Raw genomic sequence first — 24,020 nt, 5'->3', positions numbered from 1 at the left:
TGTGTGTGTGACTATCATAAATAAATAAAAATTTTAAAAAAAATTTAAAAAAATTCTTAAATGAGTTTCATGAATAACTCTGTAAATTACAAGATGGTCGGTCATAATGGAGAAGAAGCTGAAGGGGAATTGTCTCAGAGTTGTTGCATAAACTACTGCATGGATTGTCTGCACCAGGTAGTGTTCCCCTCAACTATGGTTTATGAGGAGGATTCCAAGACAGTCTGGTCTCACTGAGCAAGCACAAGCTCCTGTAAATAGTTAAGGGGGGGGGGGGGGGGTTCTGAGAGAACCAATCATTAAAACAAAGATACTTGAAATGCAGATTTCATTAGAGAAATTTATTTCATAGGATTGCCATTCTTTACATTTTTCAAGTTTTTGCAGCCCAAGGACAAACACCTATGTTTTAACGACTGAAGGTGTAAATGTTTGGGGGACTTGCTAGATTTCTCCACCACTGGACCAGGGCCGCCCCCCCCCACCCCCGCAGCCACTGGCCCTGAGGGGCTCGCATCACATTTTCCTGTCCAACCCACCTCCACTCCCCATTGCCTGCTGGGAATACCCCACCTCCACGGCGCATCAACACGACAGCATTTCAAGACAGTGATGTATGTGTCTGATGATGCCCGCAGCACCCACCCGCCGCCCGGGGGGAGCACGGAGAGCTATTTTAACAATACACACAGAGGACCTGCTTCATCTGCATTCAGGGCGCCTCCTCCTTGTCTCCACTTCGCCTCGCTGTGTTATGCCTCTTTTGATTAAGGCCGTTTCCCTCTTTCTCTTTTCATATGCAAGTAATCTGGTCTGTTACTACTTACCTAACAGCTTTTATTCTTGTGTTCATTTCCCACTGCTCTCTCATTCTCTTGGGCTGGCGCAGGGAAAGGTTTTTTGTTTTGTATGTAGGGACTGTGGTTCTCTATTCCTCTTAAATTTTAAGTATATTTATTCTTAATAAGTAGGTGCAAAAAATCTGCCTGTTTCATTTATGTCTTCTGGGTAAGTCTTACTTAACATTTACATATTGAAAGACATCGTGCTTTATTATAAATTCTTTTTTTCCTTCTTATAATTAGTGTTTTGTTTTTTAAATGACGTGCAGAGACTGGTCATCTCTACAAATTTCATTTCAGGATAGAGGGGACATTACAAAGGGGATGCTGGCTCACAGAGTTTGAGAACCACTGCTCAGCAGTGGTAGAGAGGATGTTAGAAACTATCCACCCCTCTTTTTGCAGGTCTACAGAGGAAGGAAAGGATGCACCCGTGTCTACACAGCTGGGGGATGAACTAGAACCAGACTTCTGGAAGCATCCAGCCCTACCTACCCCAAGCCCAAATTCATCTTTCATCCTCCCTCGCTCAACCTCACTATCCTAAGCTGAACTCGGCCGGGGGAAAGGAGGTCGAAGCCCTTTGTGTCCAACTCCCCTGAGTCCCGCCGACCGGGCCTGGCCGCAACAGGTTCACCTGGTGGCTCGCCGCCCCCTAGCGTCCAGCCTGGGTACTAGCGCAAAGCCCGCGGACCGCACCTGCTGGATGAATTGTGGAGTTTTCCAAAGAGAAACACGGATTCCAAGTCTTCCCACACCCGCCATCAGACCAGAATAGGAGCCCGGGAGCCCGAGGCCCCCTCCCCTGTACCGTCCGAGTCTTGCGGAGAACTCGGCAGCAGCTGAACCCGCGGAGCGGGGCGCTGGGGGTCGGGGGGGCCTTGCCTCCTCCAGGTAGGCGGAGCGCGCAACGGGCCGCTGCCCTCGGTGCCCTCGGTGCCCTCGGTGCCCTCGGCCACCACCGGGCCGAAGAGAGCCTAGGACTTGAAGCAGCCATTTGAGTGAGGAGGGGGAGAGGTGGGGTGTGGAGCGGGAGGGAGTTAATGATTTACCAGAGGCTCATTTCACAATTTACCAAGGGTCAGCTTCCCTGGAGCAGGCACAGGCCTGGCCCTCTCCGCTCCTCGCCCCGTGGCAGCTTCGACCGAAGGCCCCCCAGGCAGCCTGCGGCATGATCTCCATCAGCGAGTGGCAGAGTGAGTGGAGGGTCCGGGGCCACGGAGGGCGCAGGCTGGATGGGAGGCTCCCGGCAGGGGGCGGGGGCGGAGACACCTGCGAGGCGACCTCTGGAGCCTGAGGCTCGGAGCTGCTGCGCTGGCATCCTCCGGGCAGCAGGGCCAGGCCTGGGTGTGGCTCTTCCACCTTCCGGTGGGTGGGGGTGCTCAGGACCCCTGGGTAGCCAGAGCCTGGCGGGGGGAACAGCAGGTTCACCCCCCCAAGCTGGTCCCTTCCCCATCATGCTTCTTAGATCTGGGATGCTGCAAAGGTGGACTCAGGAGGCTCTGCCCATTGAGACATTTTCCCCACCAACTCTCAGATCTACTGTGGCCTTGGGCTGTCGTCGTCGTCTGTCTTCTTCTTCTTCTTCTTCTCCTTCTCCTTCTCCTCCTCCTCCTCCTCCTCCTCCTTCTTTCCTCCTCCTCCTCTCCTCCTCCTCCTCCTCCCCCTCCCCCTCCCTCTCCTTCTTCTTCTTTTAAGTAAACTCTACCCCAAACATGGGGCTTGAACTCATCACCGAAGATCAAGAGTTGCATGCTCTGCCGACTGAGCCCGCCAGTCACTCCTTCTTACCAGAAACTAAACTCCACTCCTGTCCCCAATTTACCATACCCTCACCGCTAAATATCCTTATCCTTCCCCTTCCTCTGAGGGGAGATGGCAGGGAGGTAGTCCACAGATCTGGCAGGGGCCTGGAGAACTGTGATTTAAAGCATCTGAAGCCCAGGGTCTCATCTGTGAACTGGTGATAATATCCATTCACTGAACAAATTTGTCTCCACTATGCGCCAAGTACTGTGTTGGGTGTGGAGCATACAACAGTACACTGAAAGGGAACAGATATGTTCCTGCTTACATGCCAGAGTGGGGGAACACGTAATTAACAGATAAAGAAATTAGTGTATAGTACATTAGATGGTGATGTGTCCTTCAGACAAACATGAAATAGGGTATGGAAGCTAGGGAAAGTGAGGCAGGAGGGTTACTGGGGTGTATAGAGTGGTTAGGAAAGGCTTCGCTGAGAAGGTACCTTTTATCCAGAGACTGACATGAAGCAAGGAAACAAAGCTATGCAGCTGTTGGGGGGGGAGGGTGTTCCAGGAGAGGGAACAGCCAGTGCAAAGGCCCTGAGGCGTTGGTATACTTATTGTGTGGTATGGCTGCAGCAAAATGAGTAAAGGCAAGAGTGGTAGGAATTTAGGTCCAGGAGGTCACTGAAAGATGAGGCTGTGTAAGAACGTTGGTTTTATCTCCACAATATGGGAAACAACTGGAAGGTTTTGTGCAGAGAAGTGAGTGAGTGAGTGAGTGAGTGAGTGATATGGTTTATGCATATTTTTAAAAGATCACTCTGGGTGCCAGGTTGAAAATAGGCTGTAGAGGTGTGAGGTCAGCTGCAGGGAGGACAGTTCTGAGGGGAGGAGACATGATGGAGAACACCAGGATAGTGGCAATGAAGTGGTGGCGGTGGTCAAGGCTGGATCACCTTTGAGAAAATTGCTGGAAGGATTTGCTGATGGACGTGAGTGGGAGAGAAAGAAGCAGAGAATCTGCTAGTATTTTTAGCCTGAGCAATTAGAAGGGTCAAGTTAGGTTTTAGGCATACTGAGTTTGATGTGCTGGCAGACATCCAAGTGACATGTCAAGTAGGCAGTCAGGTATGAGTCTGGAGCTCAAGGTTGAGCCCTGAGTTAGACAAATTTGGGAATTGCCAACATATAGATGGTATTTAAAACCACAAGAGTCCATGAGGTCACCTAGGACATGGTCTCTCAGCTTCTCTACTACTGACATTTTTTAGCAGAATGATTCTTTGTTGCAGGGTGCGTCCTAGATGCCACTCCCAGTTGTGACAATGAAAAATATCTGCAGACATTGCCAAATGTCCTCTTGGGAATAGAATCACCCTGCCCATCCCTCCAGTTGGGAACTATTGACTTACGGAATAAAAGTATAGAGAGAAGGGAGCTGTGACCTTGAGTCTGGTGGCAAGCCGACATTTTCTTAAGCCAAAGTGCGCTAAATCCTGTGAGAGGGAGAGATGAGGAAACCAGATTTAGGTCAGGTAATGGTGAGGGGACTCAGTTTCCCCAAGGAACTTTAAGACCTAAAGGATGAGTGTGCCTTAGGCAGATAACAAATGGCAGGAAACCGCATATACAAAGGCCCTGAGGCAGGAAGCCTCATCATAGAAACAGTGATAAAGGAATGGAAAGGAGACAGGGAAGGACGGAGAGGAAAGGGGGAAGGGGGGAAGGAAGGGAGGGAGGAAGGGAGGGAGGAAGGAAGGGGAAGGGAGATGTGGTTAGGGTATGGTAAGCAAGGGGGATGATGGCAAGAGAGGAAGATGAACAAGCAAGTCTCGGCCCCATCATGCAGGGCCTGTGAGCCACGGTGTGGCTGGAAGGACACCGAGTCGAAGCCCGGTGGGCAGCCAGGAAGGATCCTAAGCAGTGTACCAGCACAACTGGATTGTATGCTTTCCAAGCCCCTTGATTGCAGTGTGGGGAAGGGACAGGAAGGACTCCCTGGGGAGTGTTGTAGGAGTCCAGGAAAGAGCTGATGGGCTTGGAATTGAGCAGTAAGAGTGCAGAGAAATGCACCACTTTCAAGCTACCTTAGGGAAGAAGAGGCAATAAAACTTAGCTGTGGGCTGAACAGAAGAGGGATGGCAGGAGCAGGGAGCCAGACTCAAGGATGGTCCTGGGGCTTCTGCCTCAAGCAGCTGGCTGGGGGAGGGCGGCCAGTGACATTTTTATTCATCTGGGGAAAGCCAAGAAGGGCGCAGCGCTAAGGACAAAAGCCCAATAGCTGGGTTTGGACCTGTTAAGTTCAAGATGCCTCGGACAGAGAAAACCAAGCAGAAATGCCAAGTTAGCAGCTGGGTATGAGTTTGGCAGCTCAAAGATAGGCATGGGCTAGAAAGGGAAATATCGACGTTGTCAGCGCATGAGTGACAGCTAAAGACGCGGGAATGCGTGTGAAATAGAATGAGACGAGAAGCGAGCTTAGGCTGAAGCCCTGAGCGATTAAACCCCAAGACGAAGAGAAAGAAGAAGGAGCCGCGGAAAGCGTGGTCTGGGCAGCAGGATGAAAGTCAAGGATACGGTGTCCTGGGAGGTGAGAGCCGACATCCTTCCATTGGATGTGGGAACTCAGACACGGTTGGTGGCCAAAGCCAGGGCCATTCCTGTGGACGGGCCTGGGGGTGCAAGTGGGTTGGTTAAGGCATTTTTTTTTATTTTAATTTTATTTATTTGAAGAAGAGAGAGAGAGAACAAGCAGGGGGAGGCACAGAGGAACAAACTGACTCCTCACTGAGCAGGGAGCCTGATGTGGGGCCAGATCTCAGGACCCTGAGACCATGACCTGAGTGAAGTCAGCGCTTAACCGACTGAACCACCCAGGTGTCCCGAAAAGCACATTTTCTAGAGCCAGAGAACTGGGTTCAAACCCTGGTTCTGCCAGCTACTGGCTATATAGCCCTGGGCAAGTGACTTAACCTCTCGGTGAAATGGGCCTAACAGTGCAGGAGGGTTTCCTACCTAACGAACTTCGTAGGCCATTATGAAGACGAAATGCAAGTAAATATATGCAACGTGCCTAGACTGTGCCTGGCACAGGGTGCTCATTTGCATTAGCAGTTACCACTGTTAATCACTGTTGTTAATTTTTTTAAAAGATTTTATTTATTTATTCATGAGAGACACAGAGAGAGAGGCAGAGACACAGGCAGAGCGAGAAACAGGCTCCCTATGGGGAGCCCGGTGTGGGACTCGATCCCAGGACCCTGGGATCATGACCTGGGCCTAAGGGAGGCGCTCAACCACTGAGCCCCCAGGTGCCCCTTCACTGTTGTTAATTTTGAAAGTGAAGGAAGGCTCTTTCTCTTCCCATTCCTGTCCTTCCTCTTCTCATTCCAGATTTGGTCCTAAAGCCATGAAGGTGGAAGGGGGAGGGTGGTGCCCAGAGCAGGAGTCAGAGCGTCCACCGGGTGACAAGGGTGTTCACACTGAAGGCGACTGTCTACCAGGCAGGGTGAGGAGGGCATCCTGGCAGGGTGGGGATAGGGGCTGGAGAGTGACTCTCTGGTGGGGGGCCCAGCAGATGCCACCGAGTGGAGCGACGGAGGACACATCAGCTCCAGCTCACCTCCAGCAGGGGGAGTGCTGCCCATCTGGCTGGCTCCGGGGCAAGGTGGCTGCAGGCACTTGTGACACTCGTGGGGACATGGACTCTCCCGCCCTCTCTGCCACTCTTGCTGCCCCAAAGAGAACTTCAGGAGCAACCCCAGTAGGTAACAACTGAAACTACAGAGCTCCTGCCATTGAGAGGCAGAGGAAAGTCTGAGGCTGGGGGACGAGAAACACAGTTTGTGACTCTTCTGTGAGGTTTCCTGTCCACAGTATAATTTTCCCTCTGAACGCTGGAAAGCAGTAGGCTGCTCCCATCACAGGAAAATTCTAGAATTGAACCAGCCCTTAGAAAAGAATGTGGGACAGTGTAGAAAAGTAATAACTATGCAGGCCAGTATATCATTATTGCCGGAGATAGTAGAATACGGGAGAGAAAGCATAGTGGGAATCTGAGAAACTTACACTGTCTCTACAAAATGAGCAAGAGGCTATTCTTAAGTGTTTACAGGATGAACATATGGATATTTTAACACAACAAAATGAAGGGGCGCCTGGGCGGCTCAGTGGTTGAGCCTCTGCCTTCAGGTCAGGGTGTGATCCTGGAGTCCTGGAATCAAGTCCCGCATCGGGCTCCCTGCATGGAGCTTGCTTCTCCCTCTGCCTGCTTCTCCCTCTGCCTGTGTCTCTGCCTCTCTCTCTCTCTGTGTGTCTCTCATGAATAAATAAAATCTTAAAAAAAAAAAAGAAAGAAAGAAAATCCAATAAGATATTCACATATTCACAAATCCACACTAAAACATTTACAAAAGGAGATAGAAGGGAAGGTCATATCATCAGAATGAGAATCGATGGTGTATTTTTATGGCAGGTGCAAGCTAGTAACAGGTACTTCTATTTATTTTTTTTAAGATTTTATTTATTCATGAGAGATACACAGAGAGAGGCAGAGACACAGGCAGAGGGAGAAGCAGGCTCCACGCAGAGAGCCCAATGCAGGACTCGATCCCAAAGGCAGATGCCCAACCACTGAGCCACCCAGGTGTCCCAACAAGTATTTTTAAAACAGGCATAAAAACTTAAAATTTTGCCATTCAGATTAAAGAAGCAGGGTTGCAGTCTTCCTCCACTATATCCTAGCCTATGTAAAATTATCGTGATAAAGTAGTTGGGCTCTGAGATCCTCAACTTACTGTGTCTGAGGATTTAAAAAAAAAATCATGCAATATGGAAAGATAATGCAACCTTTGTAATGACCAAAAAGGCTATACTCTGCTCGGTGTCCTGGGTTCTAGGGCCTGTAATTCAAGCAGGTGTCACTGGGAAGTAAACGTAGGAAACAAATCTTTATAGATCACAGAGGTTTGTCAGAAAGAAAGAGGAATCAGCCATAGAAGATGGAGTCTGGGCAGCTGGATGATGTGATGAGAGAGAGGATGTTGCCTTGGGTCCTAACAAAATCCAGTTCTGCCAAAAGGGAGACCCAGTGAGACTGGCACATTTTTCTGTACTATGAGTTAAATGAGGTTTTGGGGGATCCCTGGGTGGCGCAGCGGTTTGGCACCTGTCCTCTAAAATCTCACAATTCGGGATCCCTGGGTGGCTCAGCGGTTTAGCGCCTGCCTTTGGCCCAGGGCGCGATCCCGGAGTACCAGGATCGAGTCCCACGTCGGGCTCCCAGTGCATGGAGCCTGCTTCTCCCTATGCCTGTGTCTCTGCCTCTCTCTCTCTCTCTCTGTGACTATCATGAATAAATAAATAAAATCTTTTAAAAAAATAAATAAAATAAATGATGTTTTGGTTTGTAATTTGAATGATAAATCTCATCCCTACTTTTTTTAAGATTTTATTTTTAACTAACCTCTACACCCAACGTGGGGTTCAAACTCATGATCCCGAAGTCAAGAGTCACATGCTCTACTGACTGAACCAGCCAGGCGCCCCTAATCTCATCTCTATATTTTTAATGATTCTTTTAAAGAAATCCTTTGGCCTTATTTCTGTACTGAAACTCATCCTAATACTCTTAAAATCTGTACAGTAACAGATTATAAAAAATGAAGGGAATAGTGTTGTTTCATTTTCCTTCCATTATAAACGGAACTTTGCCAGTTAAGTCTAATCTCAAAGATTTTGTTTTTGTTATATTTTTACATTCTGCCTCTGAACAACCAGACTTTTAACAACCTTTTACAACTGTCTATAAAAGCATGGCAACAATACTAATTCCGTAGGTATTGTGAGGACCAATTCTAAGATGTTAGTTAATGAGTCCAGTAAAAGTTTTTTCTTTAAAAATTACTTATATGGGGTGGCTGGTGGCTCATTGGTTACGTGTCTGCCTTTGGCTCAGATTGCAATCCCCAAGTCTTGGGTTCCCTGCTCAGTGGGGAGCCTGCTTCTCCCTCTCCTTCTGCAGCTCCCCCTGCTTGTACTCTCTCTCTCTCTCTCTCTCCCTGTCAAATAAATAAATAAAATATTCTTAAAATTTTTTAAATAAAATAAATTAAAAAATAAAAATTACCTATATGTTCCCTTTAAAAAAAATTAAGCCAACTTTAATTTCTAAAATGTAAGCCATTTTTTAAAGTTTATGTTTTAGTAATCTCTACACCCAACGTGGGGCTCAAGCTCACGACCCCAAGATCAAGTGTCTCATGCTTCACTGACTGAGCCAGCTGGATGGTCCTAAAAGTTAAGTCATTTTTAATAAAGTTATACATGGGGATCCCTGGGTGGCTCAGCAGTTTAGCGCCACCTTTGGCCCAGGGCTGATCCTGGAGTCTCGGGATCGAGTCCCACATCAGGCTCCCTGCATGGAGCCTGCTTCTCCCTCTGCCTGTGTCTCTGCCTCTCTCTCCTTTTGTGTCTCTCATGAATAAATAAATAAAATCTTTAAAAAAAAATAAAGTTATACATGTTGTATTCTAAAAAGACACTTTTAACATATCCCTATCTACCATATCATTTATAATAAAAAGAAAATAAAGCATTCTAGCTATATGAAGTAGATAAAGTAAGTTGCAAAACTGTACAATGTAAACTTGAAGTGATACAATATCATCAGTAATTCTTTCAAAGAAGGCAACAGAATTCCATTTATAATGCCATCCAAAAGATGGGGCACCTGGGTGGCTCCGTGGTTGAGCATCTACCTTTGGCTCAGGAAGTAATCCCAGGGTGCTGGGATTGAGTCCCGCATCAGGCTCCCTACAGGGAGCCTGCTTCTCCCTTTGCCTATGTCTCTATCTCTCTCTCTGTCTTTTGTGAATAAATAAAATCTTTTTAAAAAATACCATCAAAATGAGGGGCACCTCAGTGGCTCAGTTGATTAAGCATCTGCCTTCAGCTCAGGTCATGATCCCAGGTCCTGGGATTGAGCCTTGCGTGGGCTCCCTGCTCAGTGGGGAGTCTACTTCTCCCTCTCACTCTGACTCACTGCTCAGTCTGTCTCTCACTCACTCTCTCTCTCTCTCTCAAATAAATAGAAATATTTTTAAAAATCATCAAAAAGAATAAAATACTTAGGAACAAATTTAACCAGGGAGGCAAAAGACTTACTGAAAACTACTAAATGTTGCTGAAGAAAAATTTAAAAGACACAAATAAATAGAAAGACATCCCTTGTTTATGGATTGTAAGATTTAATATTGTTAAAATGTCAGTACCACCCAAAGAAATCTACGGATTCAGTGTGATTTCTATCAAAATCCCAAAGGCATTTTTTGTGGAAATAGAAAAATCCATCGCAAAATGCATATGCAACCACAAGAGATCTCAAATAGTGAAAACAATCTTGAAAGAGAAGAACAAAGTTGGAGGTCTCACACTTCCTGATTTCAAAACTTATTACAAAACTTCAGTAATCAGAACAGTGTGGGACTATCATAGAGAGAGACACATAGACCAAGGTGACAGAGTAGAGAGCCCAGAAATAGACTCAGGTAAAAATGGCCAAATGATCTTAAACAAGGGTACCAAGACCATTCAGTGGGGAAATGGCAGTCTTTTCAACAAATGATGTTGGGCAAATTGGACATCCACATGCAAAAGAATGAGGTTGAACCTGTACTTTAAACCATCTGCAAAAATTAACTCAAAGTTTGTCTTAATTCCAAGTAAAAGCTAAAACTATAAAGCTCTTAAAGAAAACTTAGGAGAAAAGCTTCATGACACTGGAATTGACAATGATTTCTTAGATTGGAAAACAAAAATATAGGCAACTGGGGGAAAAGTAGTTAAATTGGAGTATAACAAAAGTTAAAAGTTTGCTGCATCAAAGGACATGACCAACAGTGAAAAGTATATAAAGAACTAATTCAACAACACAACAAAAAAAGCCCCAAATGACTTGTTAAAATGGGCAAAGGACTTGAATTGAGAGTCCTCTAAAGATATACAAATGGCCAACAGGCACATGAAAAGAAGCTAGACATCGCTCATCATCAGGGAAATGCAAATCAAAACCACAATGAGATGCCACCTCATGCCCATTAAGATGGATGCTATCAAAAATAAAACAAAAAACAAGTGTTGGTGAGGATGTGGAGAAATTGGAATTATTGTGCCCTGCTAGTGGGAATGTAAACTGGTGTGGCTGCTCTGGAAAACAGCATGGAGGGCCCTCAGAAACTTAAAAATAGAACTACTGTATCATCCAGCAATTCCACTTCTGGATATATACCCAAAAGAAGTGAAGGCCGAATCTTGAAAAGATCTTCTTTTCCCCATGTTCGCAGCAGCATTATTTACAGCAGCCAAAAGGTAGAAGCCATCCAAGTTCCACCCACAGATGAGCAGGAAAATAAAATGCATTATAAACATACAATGAATTATTACTCAGCCTTAAAAAGGAGGGAAATTATGATCCATGCTATAGCGTGAATGAACCTTGAGGCCATTATGCTAAGTTATGTTAGCCAGTCACATGAAAACACTGTCTCATTCCCAGATGAAGTACCTAGAGAAGTCAGATCATAGAAAGAGAAAGCAGAGTGGTGGCTGCCAGGGGCTGGCAGGAGAGAATGGGGAGTCAGTGTTTATGGAGACAGAGTTTCAGTTTTGCATGATGAGTCCTGGAGATGGACGGTGGTGACTGTTGCCCAACAATGTACTTCACACTACTGGGTGTACACTTAAACATGGTTAAGATGCTAAATTTGATGTATATTTTATCACCACTTAAAGTGGGAGTGTAATTCAATTTAAAAATGAAGCAGCCCAATGAATGGTCATTTGTTGACTGTCAGAGTAGCAAAGATAAATAAGAATTGACCATTTTGTGTGATGGAGAGGGTTTCAGAAAAAAGCAACTTCATATCCTGTTATTGTTACTACTCTCCCTGGGGGAAGCAATCTGAAATATGTATCAATATGTCAAAGATGTAGCCCTTGAACAAAAAAGGGATCCCTAATATCCTGCCCTTGTAAGCTGTGCTTGCTAGCTCTCAGCAAACTTCTGCAGCTTCAGAACTTGCCCTGAGACATAAAGCAAAACCACATGCTACAAAGTGGGATGGGGCGCTGTCGCTGTGGGTCCAACCTGCTGCAGAACTGCCCAGTCATGGGACTGACATCAGAGGAACCCCAGGGGCATAAGGATGGGGGGCGGGGAGTGGGCCACGGCGGGAGGGGAGGTACAGAATGTGACGCTGGGGTACACACTCCCAGGTGAGCACATTCCATTTTTCCAACCAAGTGTGAAATGTCATCAGCTGAAAGCTGGGAACCAGGGCATTTAGAGAAGGAAGCACACAGTGTGAAGAGTTGTCTAGGAGGGCAAACCTGTTCAGAAACTGAGAAGGGGATCCCTGGGTTGCTCAGTGGTTGAGGATCTGCCTTCAGCCCAGGGCATGATCCCACGGTCCCAGGATCCAGTCCCACATCGGGCTCCTTTCATGGAGCCTCCTTCTCCTGCTGCCTCTCTTTCTCTGTGTGTGTGTGTGTCTCTCATGAATTAATAAAAAGAAAGAGAGAGAGAGAGAGAGAGAGAGAGAGAGAGAGAGAGAAAGAAAGAAAGAAAGAAAGAAAGAAAGAAAGAAAGAAAGAAAAGAAAAAGAAAGAAAGAAGAAAGAAAGAAAGAAATAAAGAAAGAAAGAAAGAAAGAAAGAAAGAAAGAAAGAAAGAAAAAGGAAGGAAGGAAGGAAGGAAGGAAGAAGAAGAAGAAGAAGAAGAAGAAGAAGAAGAAGAAGAAGAAAAAGAAGAAAGAAAGAAAGAAAGAAAGAAAGAAAGAAAGAAAGAAAGAAAGAAAGAAAAAAAGAGAGAAAGAAGTTGAGCAGGACAGCTGGGCAGTTCTAAGCCTTTTCGGGGCTGATAGTCCTAAGCTGTGAGTGGCGCCCACCTGCCTGGGCATGAGTTGGACCAGAGAGGACCACAGAGACCCAACCCTGGCCATTATCTGGACAATGCAGCATTTGCAAACAAGAGGCAGCTGCAAATAAAAAGCAGTAAGGGAAGCACTAGCAACCTCACAGAGCCATGGTGAGGACAGGATGCCACAGAACTGACCAGCAGTGTGCCGGTACGAAACATAAATCTGTGTCTGCCCTTCCTTTCCCTTCCCATCCCATTACCCTCCTCCAGCATGGAAGTTGAGAATCCTGGGTGGAAATGGGACCACCTCATCCCCCACCCCCCAGAGGGCAGCTGTCCAGTGGCAGTGGGGGAAGTTTCCAGCATCCCAACCTGCTCCTCAAAGTCCACCCCACCCCAACCTTCTTGCCCATTGCAGAGATTGGTGTGGGTACCACTGGCTTCGGCATCTTCTTCATCCTCTTTGGAATACTCCTGTACTTTGATTCGGTGCTCCTGGCCTTCGGAAACGTGAGTCCCCCAGCCTGCATACCTCCCCTCACCAACCTACCTGAGGTCTCTACTGCCTGGGAGGCCAGTCCCAAGTTCATTCGGATTGTGCCCATCCAGGGGTCAACAACATCAAGTCCAGGCAGGTGAGGGTGGCTGGGGATGGACAGGTGAGGTGTGCTGGGCACAGAGAATCTGAGGATGTGGATTCTCGTGGGAAGCTCTGGGTGAGGCCCCACAGGTATCAAGATGAATCGGCTGCCATCCCTGCCAATGGAATACCCTTATCTAGGGACAGGGACATAACATGAACAGACATGACCAGGAAAGAAGGCAGGGGCAGCTATAAAGTCACAGTAAGATAAACATATCTCATATAAAACAAGGTGCCTGAAGGAAAGAAAGCATGCCCAGTTGGAGAAGGATGAAAAGGAATTTAGAAAATAAATGGGTGTGAAGGGGGATGAAGACTTTCCAGGCAGATGGAACAGCAAGAGAAAAGGTATAAAGGGAGAGAAGGCATGGAACATGCTGGAAGGAAACCAGAGTGTTACACCTAGGCACTCCTGAGGGACCCTTAGGAGCCAAGCTGAAGACAGAGCCTGGGCCAGACAGTGGAGCCCCGATGGTTCCGTGTGACTCTGGGTATGGCTGCCTAACCTGTATACACCCCAGGGTTCACCTCTGTAAAATGGAAAGAATCTATCCATCCCGCCTTCTTTGTGAGGCGTGATGAGAAATGAAATCATGTTATGAAAAAGTGCTTGGGATCCAAGAAGTTAGGTTGAATTGGGTGAGCAGCTGGAGAGCCGAGTTCTCCTGTCCACCCCTATCTCAGGGAAGCTCTGCTCCTAACAAGCAGAAATTACTCAAGGCTCTGGGACTTTGCCACACTGTGGGGTCACCCTTTCTAGTGTGTCTCTCCTTGAAGAGTTAGAAAGTCCTGCCCCACGCCTGATGTGGGGCGCCAGTCCTGGCTCCCCAACCCCACGGCAGGTGCTGGCTTTGCTCATGCTTCTCTCCCTCCCTCCCCGCAGCTACTGTTCCTGACCGGCCTCTTGCTCATCATCGGCCTGAGGAAGACCTTTTCCTTCTTCTTCCAGAGGCACAAGCTCAAAGGGACCAGTTTCTTCTTGGGGGGTGTGGTCATCGTGCTTCTCCGCTGGCCCCTCCTGGGCATGTTACTGGAAACCTATGGATTTCTAAGCCTCTTCAAGTGAGTGCAGGTCTCCTTTCCCTGGATGAGCCCATCAGGGCCCCTGAGTAGCTGAGATCACCCCACTAGGTTTGGGCAGCACAACCCGCAGGGTGTGCAAAAGCTGGGACTTTATCCTGCAGATGGGAGCCATGGAAGGATTGAAAAGGCAAGTGGGACATCAGGCAGACCCTTAGAAAGACCCTTTCAAGAGCAGGATGAAGGACAAATCAGGGGAATCGGCCCATCCATCAGCAAACATTGAGCAGCTGTGGGGTTACCTGGCACTGTGGCAGCCCCCAAAGAGGGGACACAGGGCCTGCCTTCAAATTGACCAGCAGAGAGGAAGGACAGTGAACTAGCACTCCCCTGGCCACTCATGCCCCAAGGCCATCTCTACAACCTACTGCATGACTGCTCTCTATAGATAAGGACATCAGCTCAGAGGGGCTGTCCCCTGCCCAAGGTCTCACAAATAGTAAGCAGAGGATCTGGGATAGATGCAGGCATGCCTGGCTGCTGGCCCCACATGCCTCGGCCTGGCCCGTTGCAGCCTGGCCTGCTGAAAAGCTAATCAGAAGTCAGTGAAGATGTATGGCCACTGCCAGGGCCAGGAGGGATCTTAGAGGAAGCAGGACCCAAGACAGGCCCTGGGGACAGGCAGGCTTTCAGAGGAGACTGGAGGGTGTTTAAGGAAAAGAAAGGATGCTGGGGAAGGAGGGGCGAGGGAGGCAAGACTCCCAGTGTCTCTGGGGACAGGGATGATGGGGAGCTAGAAGAAGCATGGCTTGTGGAATCATGGGAAGGAGCTGGGGTCAGGACCCTCCATTTGTTCAGTGCAGCCTTGAAAAGACCTTGATTAGCCTGAATGCCCCAGACCTCCTAGACATCATAGAATGTGGCCTCAGGAAACTAAATCTTCTCACACAAGCTCTGCCATCCACTTATTTAATACTTAAAACTGTCATCATTCAGTCATTTATTCAGATAGTCAAAAACATAAAAAGTTCCTACTGCATGCCAAATGCAGAGCTAGGTGTAGGAATGTGGCGCTAAATAGGGAGAAACTTCCTGAGGAACTTGAAACCTAGTTGAGAAGACAAATTCTGACAATAGTGACCATATATCAAGAGATTAGATGCGTGAGTGCGGCCACTGCAGATTCAGTTGTTCAAACCAACAGCAAACCTAGACAACCCTGACAACAGCACCGTTGTCAAAAATCGCCAAAATCGGAGTTGTAAGGGAGGTCAGAGATGCCGGCGAACCTCAGGAAATGAAGCCCAAGGAAAGGATTCTCAGCCAGAATCCAAATTTCTAACCCTGTCGCCTGTCGCCTCTCCACACACAGGGCTCCCTCCGCATGCCGACCTCAGTGGCTCCAAGCCCTTTGAAGGATCCCACTTATGTGCCTGGCAGGCCTTGCCAGGGTGTGTCTGATAAGCGTGGGGGTGCCAAGAGCACAGGGTGGCTGCGTGCACGGGGATGCCGAGGCGTGTGGGGAGCACAGCCTCCAGTGGCCACCTGTGCCTGCAGCCCCTGAGACCTGCAGCAGGTGGTACACACCCAATCCAGGGAGGCAAACTCCGTCAGAGTAACACAAGCAACAGCTCCCCCAGATTTCTTTACATAAGGCCCTATGATGTAGATACTATTATTATTAGCATCATTTATAGCTGGAAGCTGAGATACAGAGAAGTTAAGGAATTTGCCCAAGTTTATATGACACCAGTACATGGTAGAGCCAAGATTTAAACCCAAGGGGCCTGGCCCCAGTCCCTTTATTCTTAACCACTTCACATGATTGCCTCCCCAAAACCAGGGGTGCAGAACCAAGCCTGCTCCTGGTGTGCCCCGGGGGCCTGCCTTCTTGGGAACCAAAGCTGGAGCCTTTGAGTGCACCTCAGCCCAAATGCCCTCTCCCCTCTCCCCCGAGGCCATTGCTGACCCCTCTCCCCACCCTCTGCTCTTAGGGGCTTTTTCCCTGTCGTCTTTGGCTTCCTGGGCAATGCCTCTGACATCCCCTTCCTGAGTGTGGTAAGTGGATTTTGCATGTGACTTGGTGGAGGCCTTGGGGTGGGGGGCCCCCCTGAGATGGCTGCCCCTGTGCTGCGGACCCTTCCCCATCTCCCCTCAAGCTCCTTTCCCCAGGCTGACCAGCTTGGGCTCCTCTTCCCCTCCCCCACACCCTCTCCTCCACTTGACAAGAGCAGATGAGGAGAGGGGATGTGGCAGCGTTGTGTCTGAGGCGTGGGTGTAAAGTGGCTATTCATAGCTCCTTATTAGAGCCAAAGAAACAGAGTCAGAGAGCCTAGGTGACCCAGCCAGAAAGTGCTAGAGATTTCGGGGGAGCTGGCTGAGTCTGTGCCGCATGCACAGAGAGGATGTCTGACAGCCAGTGACAGCAGAAGCAGGTGCTTTGCTGTCCTTGGGGCAGGCGTGGGGCAGTGGTCCCCAGCCCTTACCCCTCCCTTTCCCTAAAGCATATTTTCTGACAGAATAGAGCACTTCGAGAAGCTCGAGGAGCTCGGGGAGGCCCTGCAGCCAGCTGGCTCATCCCCTGGCCCCCTCTCTCTGTCTGCACTTGGTACCGCTCCCAGCTCTGAGGGCCCGCTCCACAATAACCTAGATAGATATGGAGTGTGCTCCTCACTCTTTGTCTAAAGTAATGATTCTTGGCTCCCACAGCTGTTCCGGAGGCTTCAGGGCACCAGCTCAATGGTCTGAACAACAGGGATGAGCTCCTTGAACTTGGATCATTGGTCGAGGGGACTGGAAAGGAAATGGGGGCCGCCCCCACCCTGCATTGACTCATCTGCCCATCATACTCAGACGTCTCCAAGTCCAGACGGAAGGACAGAGTTAAATGACTGACCTCAGATCCCCAAGTCACCTCAAAGGCTGTGGGCATGTTTGACAGCAGAGATGAGGTGGGGGGCAGGTGTGGACACCAAGACCAGACTGGGGCTGGTATCATATCCTGCCCTGTATTTATGGGAGGAAAGCAAAGATTAAATCCCCAAGCTGTGTGTCTGAGACTCAAAGTCACTGTCTCTAGCCTCTTGAGTCTGGTCCCTGGCTCGGGGCAGGCCGACACAGCATCCCACCGAGTGAGGGGCAGGCCTGCTCTAGTAGGCTAGCATTTTTATCCTGGTGGTTAACAGTCTTAATGAGCGAGATAATATGTGTGTAAACCCTGTTAAGCCACGGGCATCAGACAAGTGATGGGTATCAAGCCTGCATACTGGTGGGAAACACTACTCAACCATTAATTAACTGGCTGTCTGCATAACACCCCCGCCCCCAGGTAGCACCCATGTGAGAGAGCTTCCTGTCTGAAGGTGGAGACGTAGCCCCTGCCTTCAAAGAGCCCAAGCCTGATGGAGGGGACATTCTCACTCCTGGGGAACCCCTCGGCCCAGGGTAAAGAGTGTTCTTGCAGGCCCAGGAAGGAGACGAGAGTACCTTGCAGTGTACACATTTAGTAAACATCTGTGTCTACACAAAGTACAGGAGTGGGTGCCGAAGGCACAAAGGAAAGCCCCGTGGCTGCCTTCCAAGCAAGGTCTGCAGAGATTGCAGAGCGGTGAGACGTGGAGGGGGCCCAGGAGCAGCAGTGTCAGGTGCTGTACCTGAAAGTCAGCTCTGGGTTCTCTCGGCATTTCCCAGGTACACCCACCTTCTGAAGCCCTCACTTTATTTTGGTTCCCTAGCCCCTCCCCCCAGGTCAGACCCGCCTTTCCCTCCCTTTTGCCCCCTTCATATGCTCCCTTCTCACCGGGGTACTTGCGCCTCTTGTGGGGAGAGCAACAGCTCCCTCCTCTCCCCCTCAAATAGTCCATTGTCCTGTCCTGTGGGGCAGAATGGGTCTCCAGCTAGGTGGGTCTGGGGTGAGGGGGTGAGGAGGATGGAAAGACAGGTGAGAATCAGAAAACCAGCCGTGAGGGGTTTCTGGAGGGAGAGAAAGAGGCTTATTTCAGTCCTGAGAGCCAGGCGGTGGGAGGCAGGCAATGCTGTGCTCTCCGAGGGGCCTGAGGGGGAGGAGGAGGAGAGGTGGGCCTGTGCCTGGAGACGTCACCCTTGGGCTCTATAAGAGGGACGCGATCAGACCACTGGTGAGCCCAGCTCCCCTGTCTGTGGGTGTTCACCGAACCCAGGAGCACCTGGAGACCCCACAGAGCTCTGACCCCGCTGGACAGAGCCAAGGTAGGCGCATGGGGGCACCCACACATGGAGGGGGGTCTGCCCAGCCCCAGGGAGGCTCCCTGCACGGGAGCTGGAATTTAGTTCTAAGACTGACAGACACATCCTGGGTAGGCAAAGGGGGTGCTGATCTTTCCTGATTATTGGGTTGGCCAGATTAATCTGGGATGTCTCAGTGAATAGCCTGACTGGCATCTATCAAACCAGGACCTTGGGGATCCCTTACTGTGGAAGGAATAAAAGCAGTGAGTGAGCTCTGGCTGGGATTAAAGGCACAGGAGCTTCTGGAGGGAGCTGGGGAACCCTCAGGGCTCAGGGGCTCCATAGGACTCCTCTGAGAAGTTCCCCCAACTTCTAGACGGCAAGTACAAACCTAACAGAAGAGCCCCTACATACTAGCGTCCCCCCCCCCACTAAAGACCTGGAGGTGCCCCAGGAAGGAAGCCGCCTCCCTTCAAAACCTTTCCCACCACACCTGGAACCTATTACTCGCTAGGTATAAAGCCTGGGCTGGAAGCACAAGAATTGCCCACAGCAGACCAGCCTGTCTGAAAGTTGATGGTTCTTTTCCAAACAGTTCAACTCTAGCACGTGTACTAGATGCTTCTGTGCTAGAAAGTAAACTAAGACTTGGGGGGATGGGGGCGTGTGTGTGTTCTCACCTGGCACGGTGGTGAAGTGCTATCTCTGAGGAGGAGGTGCTATGGGTGGGAGGAGTATGGAAGGACCCTAACCTTGAACCACACAGCCTGCCCACCCCACCTTCGCCCCCACCACCTGCTCCTGCAGAGCAGCCATGATACTCCATCTGCCATGCAACATACATCCCCCCCCCCTACTCTGGCGTGAAGCTCCAGCCTCACTGCTCTCTTTCTCAGGCTGCGGGGCCTGTGGGTCCCCTCCACGCCCAGCCCCTGTTGGAAACGCCTTCCTAATCCTTGTATTCATGCAGCTGACCAGTGCTCAGAAACTCAGCTCAAACCCACCAGTCCCCGCTCCAGGATGAGCTCCCATGGGCTCTCAGAGCTCCCTGGGTACCCGCACACCTCCAGCCTATCATTGCCGGTGTTATTTTGAAATGGTCAGCTAAGACGACTCAATTTCTTGAGCTACATCTTGGGGAGGGGCTGGGAACAAGCAACGCTGTGGCCTAGTAGCCTGTGCCCCCTAGCGCCTAGCACAGCACCTAGTTGGCACTGGGATCAGGAATGATCTCCGAACTAACCTGGACCCTGTGCTCCCACGGTTTGAAGCCATAAAACAAATGGTTTCACACTGCTCTAACAGACTGAGCCTGCCTTTCCTCTTTAAGTGCAGAAAGCCTTGTCTGGGTTTCAGTGTCACAGAATCAAAGTCTGTAAGGAAAAGAGACTATCTGAGGGGATAGTCGGTGGCCAGTCTGACACAATGCTCTTGTTTCACAGAGGAGCAATATGATCCAGAGATGGGGGTGACTTTCTCACATCCCACAGGGAGGGGACCAGAGCTGAGGCCAGATTTGAGTGTTCTTGATCCTATTTTAGCAGTCTTCTTCTCTGTCCTGTGCCCAGGTCCTGGAGAGGAAGGGTGGTAGGGGCAAGAACAAAGGTATGGACAGAGCTGAGCAATCATTAGCAGCTGATGGGCATCCATGAGAGCCCCACCCTCCCCCACTTGCCCCCCTGGACCACAGTGGCTCTGGCCTGCATCCTTTTTGTCCAGCCTTTGGACCTGCCTCCCCATCAGTTGGTCTTTACTCATGTTTGTTGGACAATCTCAAAGTGCCTGATGACTGTTTTCAAAGAGAAATTCAACTTGGGAGGCAGCTGGGGTGGGGGCGGGGCCCAAGAGGGAAGGCAAAGGGGATGTAGTGAGAGTCAGGGTAAGCAGCTCCCATGGCAGCAGCCCAAAGCAGGAGGTCGATCCAATCTTCTTGGAGCCCACGCTGAATAGAACAAGGAGACAACTGACTGGATAAATCAGGGAAAGTTTTTTCTCTTCTTTGTATTACAGACAATAAGACAATTTAACGACAGTCCTCAAGGGTTATGAAAAAGAACACGATGATTGCCTCTTTTTTCCTTTTTTCTTGAAATAGGAAAGGATTGAAGTGTCTGTTGCAGCAGGAGGGAGCTGGGCCAGGTTCAGGAAGGTGCGGTCTAACAGGACGGTTGGTCACTGAAGTCCAGGATATGTACAGAGCCCAGCATGGAGCTCCCAGCGCACCGCCCCCCTGCCCGGAAAATATCCGGACCTCAGGGCACTTGCCCAGTGGAACGCCTTGCCCTGCTTGCCTTCACTCCCTCCTCCTCACTGCCACACACTGCCCCCCACTCGGGCGCTTTCCTCTCCATGCTGGGCTCTGCCCCAGCCCCCAGCCCACACCGTGCACCTGACTTAATTCTCTCTCCCTCCGTCTCAGCCTCAGGACACTGCCAGCACCTGCATCATCTCACCAGGATGAACTCACTGGTTTCTTGGCAGCTAATGCTTCTCCTCTGTGCCACTTCCTTCAGGGAGACATTAGAAAAGGTGGCACCCATGGAGACTCCTGGACCTGCAGGTATGCATTGTCTGGGGAGAGGATGGGAGGGAGCACATGAGTTGTTAGAAAATGAGAGTTACCATATTTTTCAAAGTGAGGCTAGTCTGTTGATGTGAGTTTAACACTTCATTTAAGGCTAGCACATGCAACTTATTTAGGGGCCCCATTAATCTTGCAGGTGAGGGATGGCTTACTTACTGCTCCTTATGGACATCAGTGAGCTCACCTAGGTTTAGGTGCTTGTTAACCTAAACCTTCGTGGCTCCTTCGTGGTCCCTTCATGGTCTTCTCACACTGTGTTTTCTCTGCTTTACACCAACCACCTGTCTGAGCAGATCCCTTGGGAAGGAATTTACTATGCACGTTTCTTTTATCAGTAATCTCAGACCCTTTCTGGGGAAATTGAAAAAAAACAAAAAAAGACCTAAACAAAAGGGCAGATCCTAGGCAAACTAGCTTGTAGCTTAGCCTCTCTGGCCCACAGTTCCTCTAGGTATGCAACTCGGAGCATACCCTCTACACATAGGAATCATCAAGCCCATAAGCTATCCCAGAGCAAAGAGAATACACACCCGCCCCTGTCATCCTTCCCTGGCCCTAAGCAGGCTGGAGGGGCATTCTAGGAGATTAGCAATAATTCTGAACCATGCCCACACTCCTCCAAAGTATGCCAAGGCCCTGAGGGGCAGGCTCAAAGCCAACTACCCCCCCTCAACACACACCCACTCACACACCAGGCCTCATTTCCACTAATCTCGTGCCACAATTGGCTGGGGTTCTTGTCTACTCAGAGCTAGTTGCACTATTTTACTGCCAAAAATTATAGTGAATTTAACAAGCCTTTTGCATATGAAGTGCCTTCCAAATTAGTCTTGTTAGCCCCCAGCGGGAAGGGAAGAGATTATACCTACAGTGGGGAGGTGTGCAGGTTAGGGTGACCCAGATCATTTCCTATTCTTCACGGAGTCCTTTTGTAGCTTATTAGGGGCCACAGTCATTGTTGCCGGGTGTGGGGCACAGTGTTCCTAGTTCTATTCTCGTTTCTGTAGCTACAAGCTTTTCATCTGGTTTGATATATTTAATAAGCATTTGAGGCCCTATTACATTCAGGTCACTGTTTCAAGAACTCAGAGATAGAGCTGCATGAACATGGCTCTCACCCACCCCAAGGAGCGCAGTCCCATGGGGAAGCCTGATGCAGAGAGGTCGGGGCAGGCAAGGAGCCAGGAAGAGCAGTAAAGCCAAGTGTCCAGCAACTATTGCAGGCTTATTTCCAACCTCTACCCTGTTCGCTTCCAAAAAGGAAGTCATTCCACAGAAAAGATATTTCAGATCCTTCTGGAGAACCTTTGAAACCAAAGCTATGTTGAAAGAGAGAGGAGCCAATGACCTCACCATCTGGGCCAAGATGCTCCTGCTGGTGGTGCCGGGCCTTAGGGCCCTGTGCCCTCTGGGTCAAGGCAGGACGGAGAAGGGATGCGGTCAAGGCAGGACGGAGAAGGGATGCGCGCAGACGTTCCTGAGCCTTCCCCGGGCCCCGCCTCACCGCAGCCTCTGTATGGCTCTCCCCTAGGCCAGCGGCTCGGACCCCAGGCCCTCCCGGCCCAGGCCCAGGCCCCGTGGGAGCGGAGCCCGCCGGGGGGACCTAGCCGTGCCCGCCTCCCGGGAGCCCAGTGGGGGGGAGGACCTGCCCGCCTACAACTGGACCGTCTTCGGCCTGCGCTACGGCAGGCAGGCAGGCGGTGGGCCGCGACCCCGGGGCTGTGCGGGTGAACCTCAAACCCCAGGCTCGGGATCCCGGCGTGGGCGGGGCCTGGGGCTGCGGTCCTGAAGAGAAATAAAGGCGATGCTGCCACATACCCTGGGTGCGATTTGTGGCTAATTTTTGCAAGCAGCACAGATGAGATCGCTTTCATTCTACCCTCTTTTGGATCTTTCGATGGCTTTAAAATGGCTTTTAGTGTTATCAAGCAGAGGTAACAGGTGCTTTTCGAACTAGTGATGTGTTGGGATGCCTGGGTGGCTCAGACCGAGGGCCTCTACACTCTGCCCAGGTTGTGATCCCAGGGTCCTAGGATCCAGCCCTGCGTCAGGCTCCCTCTGCCACTCACTCGCTCTCAAATAAATACAGTCTCAAACTAGAGATGTGAAGGACCCGGTTGTTTTTCCCCAATCTGGGGCAGATCAATTCTTACAAACACACATACAATCACTAAAAAACCGAAAATTTTTAAAATGAGTAAAGTGAAACCCAAACTGGATGCTGCTCTGGTGTTTCAGCAATATCAAATTTCTATTAAAATTTCATTTTTTAAAAAAGGGTTGCATTTATTTATCCGAGAGAATGAGAGAAATCATGAGCAGGGGGGAAGGGCAGAGGGAGAAGCAGACTCCCCGCCCAGCAGGGAACCTAAAGGCATTCCATCCCAGGAACCCAGGATCCTAATCCGAAGGGATGCCTAGGACTGAGCCACCCAGGCGCCCTCTATTAAAATTTCTGAAGCTGTTCTCTTAATTCCTAGGCTTCTCTCATTGCCCACAGCTTACAACATTTTGCAGACGGGCATGAGCCACGGCGCATGCTCTGAGTAGCCCTGATCTAGGCCCAGGGGAGACAGCTTCAGTACCCTTCCCTTTCCTCGGGAAGCTTACAGCCAGTTGGACAGCTTGATCTAGAATTCGATGCCAACCTCTGTCCTGTCCACTGAAGTTTAACGATCACAGAAGCCCCACCGTCAGACTTCTGCTAGGGCGCTCAGACCCAGGCCCTGATGCATACAAGGGATGTCAGCAGTGGCCGGGGTCATCCATCCCCCTGGCCCAGGGAAAGCCCTGAATGGGTCCAATTCCTTACTTATCTGCATCCTTGAAATCACCCAGAGGGCTGGGCATGTCGAAGCCCCATTTTCACAGGTAAGAGCCCGGAGCGATCCATAACTCCCTGAAGACACACAGCCATGAATCATAAGCCTAATGAGTCTCCTGACACCAGCACCTGGCTCCCCCACTTCATTGTCACACCTGAGAGGGAAGGGTTCCATCTGAGTCAGCCATGCTGGAAGTCAGGAAAGATCAGTCTGCTTTGTGGGGCATTCTTGGAGACC

The 24,020-nt window shown here is 49.8% G+C and overlaps 1 protein-coding gene across 2 annotated transcripts; it reads left to right on the top strand.

Annotated features, from left to right (window-relative positions):
• The first annotated feature begins 1,301 nt into the window (after positions 1-1,301).
• Positions 1,302-17,218, top strand: GOLT1A (golgi transport 1A). Of its 2 annotated transcripts, none has more exons than XM_025991435.2 (6): positions 1,302-1,736; positions 1,922-2,038; positions 12,924-13,015; positions 14,098-14,210; positions 16,163-16,226; positions 16,878-17,218. In XM_025991435.2, the coding sequence occupies exons 2-6, from the start codon at positions 2,014-2,016 to the stop codon at positions 16,914-16,916; spliced, it is 333 nt and encodes a 110-aa protein (XP_025847220.1). In that variant the 5' UTR covers positions 1,302-1,736; positions 1,922-2,013; the 3' UTR covers positions 16,917-17,218. The 2 variants fall into 2 exon arrangements, with proteins under 2 accessions (XP_025847220.1, XP_025847221.1); XM_025991436.2 differs by having other exon boundaries at positions 1,380-1,736; positions 14,032-14,210.
• Positions 17,219-24,020: the final 6,802 nt, after the last annotated feature.

This window comes from Vulpes vulpes, chromosome 5 (assembly GCF_048418805.1).
Source record: "Vulpes vulpes isolate BD-2025 chromosome 5, VulVul3, whole genome shotgun sequence".
Taxonomy (NCBI): Eukaryota; Metazoa; Chordata; class Mammalia; order Carnivora; family Canidae; genus Vulpes; species Vulpes vulpes.
This window is presented reverse-complemented; position numbering and strand designations above follow the sequence as displayed.